Raw genomic sequence first — 11,643 nt, 5'->3', positions numbered from 1 at the left:
AACGGGGCTGCCTTTGCTTTCCCCGGTCGGAGCGCGTGCCGTGCGGGGCCTGCTGCTCTCCTCTCGCAGCTCCCACCAGTGATGCCAGCCGGGCGCCAGGTTGGACCCGAGGCCGGCAGGAGAGTGGCCGCCTCTCCTGCAGGGCGCCCGAAGCGGCCGTTGGAAAAGACGGGGAGATTTCCCCGCTGCGCCCCCAATGGGCCTTTCTCTGCCCCGCGGGCCTCGCCTGACCTTTCTCCGGTTCCCTGCGGGGACCATTGCCAGCCTGGCTGCTGTAGACCAGCTGGGTTTGTCTGGCACTTGTTTCCGGGGGTGGTGATGGGGGAGAGGCCTGCTTCGGTCTCCTGCGCCTGCAGATCGACTGAACTCGCTGCCCCAAACGAGCTCGATTTCTCCCCGCTAGGTCTGAGCGGGCCCCTTCTTTGTCTTGGGAGAGGAGAGGGGTGGGCTGACTTATTGAGCGGGAGTGAGATTTAAATGAAACGTTGCCGGAATTGCGGTGCAGAGGGAAGACCTGTGTGATACCATTCACAATTAAAGCAGATTAATTTATTAAAGGATTTTCTGCCACTTGGTTCTGCCACTTGGTTCTGGAATCAGGTGGTCTTTCCTGAAGGAATCTCTCTTCTTTTCCCTGTCCCTGTAGATAAAGGGTGGGAACATAAGTTCAATACATCGAATCAACAAGCAAACTTTCAGACTGCGTATTACCCCCTGCTTTTCAACAAGTCAATAGGAAATCCTTTTCTTTGGTATTTATTCACCAAAGAAAAATCACCACCCAAGAAGGACATTTAGTGTGACTTCCTGGCCCAAAGAAGCGGTCTGCCTTGTCTGTGTGTGAATACAATGGGAATTTGAAACTGGTGACTATTACATGTTTAAAATGTGTGGGAACAGAAATCTCACTTATTTGTACATTAATGAGTTTGGAAACTACAGAATCAGCCACCTGTGTGAACCATTGCTCCTCTGGGTCCCGCTATAATTACGTTAATAAAGGAAAATAAATTTTGTTAGAAGCTTTGGAAAGGATTGAAGGAGCTCAAAGTGGTATGAAGAATGATGAACGGGAGTTCAGTAGCAGAGTTTCCTGCTCAAGTAGTTCTAGTTTATCCAGCCTAAATGGGGAGGGAGTCTTCCAAATATATTGGGACTACAGCTTCTGTCATTCTGCGTGGCTATGCTGGGTAAGTAGAATAGGAATTGTTTTACTGTAATGTTAACGGGAGAGCACTGCGGAAGAGCAGGTTGCTTAGCAAATTGCAGGAACTGCTGCTGCCTTCTTTCTTTCCCATTTGAACTTTCTCCCCAGATTGTGCATGGCAGAGTTGCCAATTAAGCTGTAACCTTGTCATAGGTGTGGGAGGAGAATGGAGGAGGCGCGTTTTGGAGCTCAGCCACCAGCAGCAAATGAAATATATAGCAGCCGAACAAAAGGCATTTTACTTTTAGAAGGAGTGGACGGTCCAAAAGAGGGGAAAAAAGTATAGCAGCACACCAAGACAAAGCAGCATGTAAAAAAAGGTGCAACCGCTCTACATGCTGGCCATTAAGCGAAAAAGAAAAATTTCACAGAGAGGGGACTTCAAGCAGAACTGGCTTAAGAAAGAAATGGTGCATAATAGTAATAATAGGGCAGTGGTGGCGAACCTATGGCATGGGTGCCAGAGGCGGCACTCAGAGCCCTCTCTGTGGGCACCTGCGCCATCGCCCCAGTCCTAGGCCTTCAGCTGGGTTTCATAAAACCTTTTCGCTTTAGGCCTCTGCCGCCGTGTGCAAAAAAAAAAAAGGTTCAATCAGTCAGTCAATTTCAACTTCTTGTGGGGAAAAAAAAGATCTTGCAAAATTGGAATTGATTGATTGAACTTTTTAGTCCCACCCAGTCTGCCGTTACCACGGCAGCCATGCCCACCCAACGGGCCACACCCACCCAATGGGCCACACCCACCCAATGGCCACCTGGCACCCGACGATGCATAAGTGGGTTTTGTGTTGCAGTTTGGGCACTCGGTCTCTAAAAGGTTTGCCATCACTGTAATAGAGCATACTATATAGTTAATCATAATAGAGTAATAGGTACGAGTAATTAAATGGTAATAGTATATACTATATAGTGTATTGAATAGTATTATTATGAAGTATAGCATATGGAATAGTAATAGTTTATTATAATAGTATACTGTAATAGTAATTATCATAGCAATCACTTTTATACGTGCACTTCTACAAAATAAAACATCTCTCCAACCCTTATGGAGTGGTACAAAGAAACCACCTGTCCAGGGTCCAGTGCTGTTGTGTCTCTCTTGAGTCTGGGTCAATCTAATTGGTACAGTTTAAAAAGAACCCATGACAAGCATCTATCTATGGGGAGCACTGATTCTATGTTTTTTCTCTACCAAACATATGTACACCTTCATAGTTTTGAACAGCTTCTTTCTCAAGGCCCATGGGGTTCTTTTGCTCGTTACCAAGTATGAAATCGTATAGATCTGGTCTTGGCAAAGAGGAAGGAATGTGCAAATCATTGCAGGAGGTGTTCAGTCCTAAGAAAGAGGCAAAATTGAGAAGAAACTCGAAATAACCCTGCCTTGATTTTGCTTGGTACGAGATGGAGTAGTGAGAAACTCTGATAGGGGCTTTCAAGTGCCCATCGTTCTAACCCAGTGTTTCTCAACCTTGACAATTTTAAGGCATGTGGACTTCAACTCCCAGAATTCCACAGCCAGCAATGCTGGCTGTGGAATTCTGGGAGTTGAAGTCCACATGCCTTAAAATTGTCAAGGTTGAGAAACACTGTAAATCTAACCTGTAAAAATAAAGAGCATTCCTGAAATCTCTTCTAGGTCTGTTTCTTGACCCTGCCTAACTCAAAGGGCTCTCATCAGATTTCTTCACATCTTGTGAAAAGTATTTGAGGACGTTAGTTTTACCCCACCCAATCTGATGGCTTTTTTTTTTTGTTGCTTGTTTTCTTTATAGCTTGCCCAAAGCATTCGACTGATGCTTGAATACACAGGAACATCTTATGAAGAAAAGTTTTACAGCTGTGGAGAAGGTTTGCCTTGCTGAGTTTATTTGTCCTGAACTCCTCTCCCTCTGCCTTGTTTCCTTCTGTGAATACAACTCGTTGAGTATAAATATTAGCTCAGCCCTTCATTCAAAAGAAATTATATTTGTTTCTAGCTTTTGAGTATTCCCAAGTTAGTATATGTGTTCTTATTCTACACAAACGTATAAAAGGTTAGAGTAGAAGACAAGCAGAGTACATTATTGCAACATTCCTTAAGTTACCTTAAGTAGGGTGGAGCACCCAATAACTAGACGGAGCTGTTCTTTGAAGGCTGGACTGTTATATAACTGTTGTACTGGAATTTTTCCAGATGATATCTCTAGTGCAATATTACTGGCGTCTTTCCAAAGCCGTTAACTTAGAGAATTTTCCTTTATATCACAACAGGCTCCTTGTATCCATTCATCATCTCAGGCAGCTCCCTTACTTTGGAATATGTTGCCATTAGAACTAGGTTCATCCAGACTGTCATCTCATTAGAGAGACCTCTGGCCCATAATGATGTTTGTCTGCCTATGTTCTGATATGCCTATTCTTTTAGCTAAATTGTATTACTGGGGGAGTATGTAGAATTTATTAAATAATAATTTTGTTCAACACTGTGCACATTTCAATGCGCTTGAGTTGGCTTCAGGCAAGTCCTGTGGAGTATAATAGTGTTCTTATAATGAAAGTTCAAGTTGATGTTGCATAATTTTATCACTACAATTGCAGGCTTCTAATCCAACAGAATATCTCCATTTATCTCTGCTGATTCTTGGTCTCTCTCTACCTGGATACCAAGGCACTTGAAGGCCTTAACAGTTTCCCATTCCTTCTCTCTAACCTTGCTCTTTTGCGTTTATGCCCGTGCACTGCTCTGTAAGATTTCTTAGTTTTGTTTGCAAGTTACTTTCAGATCAACCTTAGTAAGATAGTAATAAAGATGGTGTTACACGATATTCTGCAATAGCTTGAGGTGCTCACTTCCCCCCCCCTTTGTATATAATGTTGTGCTTACACATCAGAGAAAGATAAGTTTTTAATTTATAGGAAAACAGTGCAAAGGATTGGCACTTGGAGTTACTTTGTAGCTTTGATGTTCTCCACTTTAGTCCTTCACTGCAGTATTGAACTTTAGCTCCTGGATCTCCATCTAATGAATTGATGTATGTCTAGAATTAGCTTTAGACAGGCTTCCTGGATGATTTGTTAGACATCACAATGTGATGATCATAATTGGCCATCACTTGGCTAACATTTGCATTGAATTAGGTATTAGTATATAAACAAGTATCTCTGTCTGTAGACTACTAAAACTGTCCTGTCTGTTACTTTTAACTGGTTAAAATGGTGCCTCATAGGGCAAAACCTTTTCAATCAATGTACCTTAGATGAGCTGACTTAAAGAATGCTGGGACCTATTATTCCTGCGGGAATGAAATTTTGGAAAGTTCTTGCCATTGGATACCACTGTGTTGCTTTTTCCCCAGAACTGCTGTTGTGGTCACGTGATCCTCATTTCCAACATTCTCTGACATCTTCCAACAAGTCAATAGGGAAGCCTGGGAAGCTTGTAGGGAGAAAGTCGATGGGGGGCCATATAACCACAGCAGCAGTTCTGAACAGGCTGATCCTGTTGGTAGCCACTCCATATTAAACCAGCGCTGGGTTCTCTTCATCAAATATGATGTCTAAATCTGAGAAATAAGCCACTCTAATGATTTATTGTGCTAAATATTTATGGAGTTTTCCATTTATCCAGCTGGGAGGATGATTTCTCCATGTGGCTTGATCTTTCCAAACTGTTTCCTTGAAACAAGTTGTAGAATGTTACATGATGTTCTGGGGAATATTCTTGGTATGAAACCAAGAATTATGATGATCCATAGAAGTCTCCCAATATATTTAACCGGGTCATCTGAAGGCTTAATGGCTGCTAACAGCATACTAAGCTTGGATTGCTTCCCTCTGTTAATTTTTGTTTTGTGGCTGGATGTGTTATATAAACCTCGCCCATTAAGTTACCTTAAATGCAATAGACAAACTCTGAAAACTGGATTAATTCAGTATTCAAGCTGTGCTTATTATGCAACCAGTCATTAAATGGCAGAGGTAATGGAGGAGGGGAGATTCAAAATGTTTGCCTGAACGTCTCAGCATTGCATATGTTACTTGCTATAACTGGGCCAGGAAAAGCATGCATTTTTAGGCATTTCCTAAAATTGATCACTTTGTCTAGTGAAAGTTAAGCAATTTGTAGCTGATTAAATTTTCTGGGTCTCTGAACTTTCTATCTCCCATTTTTCTCCAGCTCCTGATTATGATAAAAGTCAATGGATTGGTGAAAAGGAAAAATTGGGGCTGGATTTCCCTAATGTAAGTAACCAGCTATCTATAACAGTTGAGGAGAGTATCTTATCAGTATGCTGTTCTCTATGGCATTCATATGTGAGGACTTGGGTAAAGAGGATAGCTGAAGGACAATTCAGATAGAGAGCAATCATGTGAAAGCCTAACATGGCAGAGGTTTGTTCTTAAGCAGGTCGTTCTGTTTACTTTCCAGCTTCCATACTTAATTGATGGCAAGACCAAATTAACACAGAGTAATGCTATTCTCAGGTACATCGCACGCAAGCACCATCTGTGTAAGTATACCAGAGCTCTTTTGAGGGCCGAGCTGCCCGATGAAGGCCCATTTCTNCTTATGAAGAAAAGTTTTACAGCTGTGGAGAAGGTTTGCCTTGCTGAGTTTATTTGTCCTGAACTCCTCTCCCTCTGCCTTGTTTCCTTCTGTGAATACAACTTGTTGAGTATAAATATTGGCTCAGCCCTTCATTCAAAAGAAATTATATTTGTTTCTAGCCTTTGAGTATTCCCAAGTTAGTATACAGTATGTGTTCTTATTCTACACAAACGTATAAAAGGTTAGAGTAGAAGACAAGCAGAGTAAATTATTGCAACATTCCTTAAGTTACCTTAAGTAGGGTGGAGCACCCAATAACTAGACGGAGCTGTTCTTTGAAGGCTGGACTGTTATATAACTGTTGTACTGGAACTTTTCCAGATGATATCTCTAGTGCAATATTACGGGCGTCTTTCCAAAGCCGTTAACTTAGAGAATTTTCCTTTATATCACAACAGGCTCCTTGTATCCATTCGTCATCTCAGGCAGCTCCCTTACTTTGGAATATGTTGCCATTAGAACTAGGTTCATCCAGACTGTCATCTCATTAGAGAGAGACCTCTGGCCCATAATGATGTTTGTCTGCCTATGTTCTGATATGCCTATTCTTTTAGCTAAATTGTATTACTGGGGGAGTATGTAGAATTTATTAAATAATAATTTTGTTCAACACTGTGCACATTTCAATGCGCTTGAGTTGGCTTCAGGCAAGTCCTGTGGAGTATAATAGTGTTCTTATAGTGAAAGTTCAAGTTGATGTTGCATAATTTTATCACTACAGTTGCAGGCTTCTAATCCAACAGAATATCTCCATTTATCTCTGCTGATTCTTGGTCTCTCTCTACCTGGATACCAAGGCACTTGAAGGCCTTAACAGTTTCCCATTCCTTCTCTCTAACCTTGCTCTTTTGCGTTTATGCCCGTGCACTGCTCTGTAAGATTTCTTAGTTTTATTTGCAAGTTACTTTCAGATCAACCTTAGTAAGATAGTAATGAAGATGGTGTTACACGATATTCTGCAATAGCTTGAGGTGCTCCCTTCCCCCCCCTTTGTATATGATAAGTTTTTAATTTATAGGAAAACAGTGCAAAGGATTGGCACTTGGAGTTACTTTGTAGCTTTGGTGTTCTCCACTTTAGTCCCTCACTGCAGTATTGAACTTTAGCTCCTGGATCTCCATCTAATAAATTGATGTATGTCTAGAATTAGCTTTAGACAGGCTCCCTGGATGATTTGTTAAACATCACAATGTGATGATCATAATTGGCCATCACTTGGCTAACATTTGCATTGAATTAGGCATTAGTATATAAACAAGTATCTCTATCTGTAGACTACTAAAACTTTTAATTGGTCAAAATGGTGCCTCATAGGGCAAAACCTTTTCAATCAAGGTACCTCAGATGAGCTGACTTAAAGAATGCTGGGACCTATTATTCCTGCGGGAATGAAATTTTGGAAAGTTCTTGCCATTGGATACCACTGTGTTGCTTTTTTTCCAGAACTGCTGTTGTGGTCACGTGATCCTCATTTCCAACATTCTCTGACATCTTCCAACAAGTCAATAGGGAAGCCTGGGAAGCTTGTAGGGAGAAAGTCGATGGGGGGGGCATATAACCACAGCAGCAGTTCTGAACAGGCTGATCCTGTTGGTAGCCACTCCATATTAAACCAGCGCTGGGTTCTCTTCATCAAATATGATATCTAAATCTGAGAAATAAGCCACTCTAATTATTTATTGTGCTAAATATTTATGGAGTTTTCCATTTATCCAGCTGGGAGGATGATTTCTCCATGTGGCTTGATCTTTCCAAACTGTTTCCTTGAAACAAGTTGTAGAATGTTACATGATGTTCTGGGGAATATTCTTGGTATGAAACCAAGAATTATGATGATCCATAGAAGTCTCCCAATATATTTAACCGGGTCATCTGAAGGCTTAATGGCTGCTAACAGCATATTAAGCTTGGATTGCTTCCCTCTGTTAATTTTTGTTTTGTGGCTGGATGTGTTATATAAACCTCGCCCATTAAGTTACCTTAGTGCAATAGACAAACTCTGAAAACTGGATTAATTCAGTAATCAAGCTGTGCTTATTATGCAACCAGTCATTAAATGGCAGAGGTAATGGAGGAGGGGAGATTCAAAATGTTTGCCTGAACTTCTCAGCATTGCATATGTTACTTGCTATAACTGGGCCAGGAAAAGCATGCATTTTTAGGCGTTTCCTAAAACTGATCACTTTGTCTAGTGAAAGTTAAGCAATTTGTAGCTGATTAAATTTTCTGGGTCTCTGAACTTTCTATCTCCTATTTTTCTCCAGCTCCTGATTATGATAAAAGTCAATGGATTGGTGAAAAGGAAAAATTGGGGCTGGACTTCCCTAATGTAAGTAACCAGCTATCTATAACAGTTGAGAAGAGCATCTTATCAGTATGCTGTTCTCTATGGCATTCATATGTGAGGACTTGGGTAAAGAGAATAGGTGAAGGACAATTCAGATAGAGAGCAACCATGTGAAAGCCTAACATGGCAGAGGTTTGTTCTTAAGCAGGTCGTTCTGTTTACTTTCCAGCTTCCATACTTAATTGATGGCAAGACCAAATTAACACAGAGTAATGCTATTCTCAGGTACATCGCACGCAAGCACCATCTGTGTAAGTATACCAGAGCTCTTTTGAGGGCCGAGCTGCCCGATGAAGGCCCATTTCTGCTGCCCAGGATTTCTCATCTCTCTATACTATCTGCAGGTGGCGAAACTGAGGAAGAACTTATCAGAGTGGACCTGCTGGAGAATCAGGTGATGGATTTCCGTATGGGCTTGGCGATGATTTCCTACAGCCCTGATTATGTGAGTTGAGTCTCCTTCATTTCCATTTTCTAGTGAACCAGAATAAAGAAGTAATGCCATGCAATGCTGTACAAACTAAAGACTGGATTCAAATATAACACAGAAAACATATTTACTGAGTATGTCTCTCAAGGTTTCTTGTGACAAATGTATAAAAGTGTTGGGTAAGCATCTGCCAATATCTGTGTCATTTTTCTGAGAACCAAGATGGAGGGTTTTTTTTGAAGTGCCTTTGGCTGTATTCAGGCAATTAACGAATTTGGGAAAGTCTACATGTGAAACCTCCAGATATAAACCTCCCAGTCCATGTTACTGGTCTTTGCACACACTTGCATGTTAAACTGATGATTTGTCTGCTATCAGTTATCTGCTGATTTTTGAAATCAATACGTGAATATCTGCATAGGAGAATTGTTGTTTGCATAATGTGCCAGATAATAAACATCTCAACCATTGTCTAAAAGTGAAAATGCAAAGAAATTTCCCTTCGCTTCTCAGTAGAATGGCTGTATAGTTATGAATTATGTTTGCTGCTCATAAAACAATTTATTTTAATCCTTCCTGCTCACATTTCACATATTGCTGCGGTGGTTGGACTGGAATGAATGCATTTTATGTGACCAAAAGTACTGTCAAATAGTTCAGTACTGTTGTAATGCCATCAAAACGTAAGGAATAATTTTGGCTTCCTTTGATGGCTCTTGGATGGAGTGTTCCAAATTTCATAACTGTTGAATAGAAACGTGTTGTCGAATTTGGGCAATGATTTTTCATTCAGTTTTTTTTCTACGTGCTTGTTTTGCAGGAGAAGCTCAAGCCTGGATATTTGGAGCAGTTACCAGGGAAACTGAAACTCTTCTCCCAGTTTTTGGGGGATAGAAAATGGTTTGCTGGGGATAAGGTACATACATACCCAAACCTGGTCATCCTTCGACAGGTCTGATCTTTTTGGAGACTCACTGTTGATTTTTTTTTTCCCCAGATCACATTTGTTGACTTTCTCATGTATGATGTACTCGATCAAAACCGCATATTTGAACCCAAATGCCTTGATCAGTTCAAGAATCTTCAAGGTTTTCTGACCCGTTTTGAGGTTAGCTTTGGCTTCATGAAATTTGCTGGCTTGTGGATTTTGTTCACTGGGTTTTGGCAAGAACTGACAGATTAACCCACAGCATTTATCTATTGGCTAGATTGGATGCCCAAATTGGCATGGGCAGAAATATGTGAAAAACACCATCCTTGTGGTATGAACTACTGTCCCTTTAGTATACAAAACAAACACCTGAAGGCTTGGTGGTAGATTCCCTTCCATACTTTTATTTAATGTACATTTTCCTATGATGAAACGGTAACAGTGCAAGGATTTTAAAGTCTACTGCCAAATGATAAACTCACAATTGGTATACACGTGTGATAAGTAAAAGAGAAACCACAATTGAATGATTTCAGAAGATGGGAAATCTATTAACTACCTATGTAAATGCAGATATTTTTTAGTGGCCCCCAAGCCCCTTCCCAAGTCAATGGATTTAAAATAGCGAGAAACTATAAAAAACAAAACTTAGCACTTAGCACTTAGACTTATGTACCACTTCATGGTGCTTTACAGCCCTCTCTAAGTGGTTTACATTGTTGCCCTCAACAATCTGGGTCCTCATTTTACTGACCTTGGAGGAATGGAAGGCTGAATCAACCTTGAGTTGGTAAGAATTGAACCCTGGCAGTCAACTGTTAATTAGCCTGCAATACTGCATTCTAACCACTGCGCCAGGACTCTTTTAAAACACAGGATTTCTCCAGTTTTGGGTGGAGAGCAAAATATAATTGGTACTAAATCTAGCAGTCATTCCCTAAATCAATGGTGGCGAACTTATGGCACAGGTGCCAGAGGCGGCACTCAGAGTCCTCTCTGTGGGCACGTGCACTGTTGCTCCAGTCCTAGGCCTTCAGCTGGGTTTATAAAACCTTTTCGCTTTAGGCCTCCGCCGCCGTGTGCAAAAAAAGAAAAGGTTCAATCAATGAGTCAATTTCAACTTCTCATGGGAAAAAAAAAGATCTTGCAAAGTTGGAATTGATTGAACTTTTTAATCCCACCCAGCCTGCCGTTACCACTGCAGCCACGCCCACCCAATGGGCCACACCCACCCAATGGGCCACACCCACCCAGCACCCGAAAATGCATAAGTGGGTTTTGGGTTGCAGTTTGGGCACTCGGTCTCTAAAAGGTTTGCCATCACTGCCTTAAGTGATGGTTTCAGATATTTTTGGACTTCATTCCCATCATCTTTCTCAACTAGGCATGGCAGCAGAGGTTGAATGGAAAAGGCATGTGAAGGATACTCCATTAAAGTGGTTTCATCTAGAACAGGGGTTCTCAACCTTGGCAACTTTAAGACTTGTGGACTTCAACTCCCAGAATTCCTCAGCCAGCTTTGCTGGCTGAGGAATTCTGGGAGTTGAAGTCCACAAGTCTTAAAGTTGCCAAGGTTGAGAACCCCTGATCTAGAATATATTTTTAGTATAGAAGAAATGAGAGTGGTTGCCCTGATGGTGGGTTTGTTGGGTGGTTGGTAGGAGTCTGCCTCCTTGAGCCTTTGGCCTATTAACAGCTTCTCTCAATCTCCTAAACATTTCTTTTGTCTGCATCCTCAGGCCCTGGAGAAAATTGCTGCTTACATGAGTTCCAGCCGCTTTATGAAAACTCCCATTAATAATAAGATGGCCAAATGGGGTAACAAGAAAATATGAAGAAAAAAATCCTTGTTGCTGGATGAGATATCTTCCCCTTTTCTCCATTCTCGTTTTGGGTGGAGTTGATAAGAAAAAGAATGGCCTTTCTGTAGAATTGTGATTCAGTTGTTTAGGTATTTGGAAGGCAGTAGTGGTCAATAAAGTATCTTGGAATTATTTGGTAATGTTGTCATGCTCAGTACATTATTGCACACTTTTGACTTGTAGTCTTACACCTCCTATTTTATATCTCTTGTGTTTTCATGTATTCACATGAATGTGTCTTTATTTATGAAGAACTACTTTTCATGTGTGCT

General features: G+C 41.1%; 1 protein-coding gene across 1 annotated transcript in view; it reads left to right on the top strand.

Moving 5' to 3' along the window:
- Positions 1–11,511, top strand: part of LOC107292610 (glutathione S-transferase Mu 1) — a 12,187-nt gene extending 676 nt beyond the window's left edge. The window contains exons 2-8 of the mRNA XM_015821722.1: positions 2,986–3,061; positions 5,370–5,434; positions 5,622–5,703; positions 8,493–8,593; positions 9,399–9,494; positions 9,576–9,686; positions 11,249–11,511. Coding sequence (XP_015677208.1) covers positions 2,986–3,061; positions 5,370–5,434; positions 5,622–5,703; positions 8,493–8,593; positions 9,399–9,494; positions 9,576–9,686; positions 11,249–11,344 — 627 coding nt within the window. The 3' untranslated portion in view covers positions 11,345–11,511. The remainder of the gene's footprint in view (positions 1–2,985; positions 3,062–5,369; positions 5,435–5,621; positions 5,704–8,492; positions 8,594–9,398; positions 9,495–9,575; positions 9,687–11,248) is intronic.
- Positions 11,512–11,643: the final 132 nt, after the last annotated feature.

This window comes from Protobothrops mucrosquamatus, unplaced genomic scaffold (genome assembly GCF_001527695.2).
Source record: "Protobothrops mucrosquamatus isolate PMUCROS unplaced genomic scaffold, P.Mucros_1.0 scaffold1389, whole genome shotgun sequence".
Lineage (NCBI taxonomy): Eukaryota > Metazoa > Chordata > Lepidosauria > Squamata > Viperidae > Protobothrops > Protobothrops mucrosquamatus.
The sequence above is the reverse complement of the archived record's forward strand: the minus strand, read 5'-3'. Positions and strand labels throughout refer to the sequence as shown.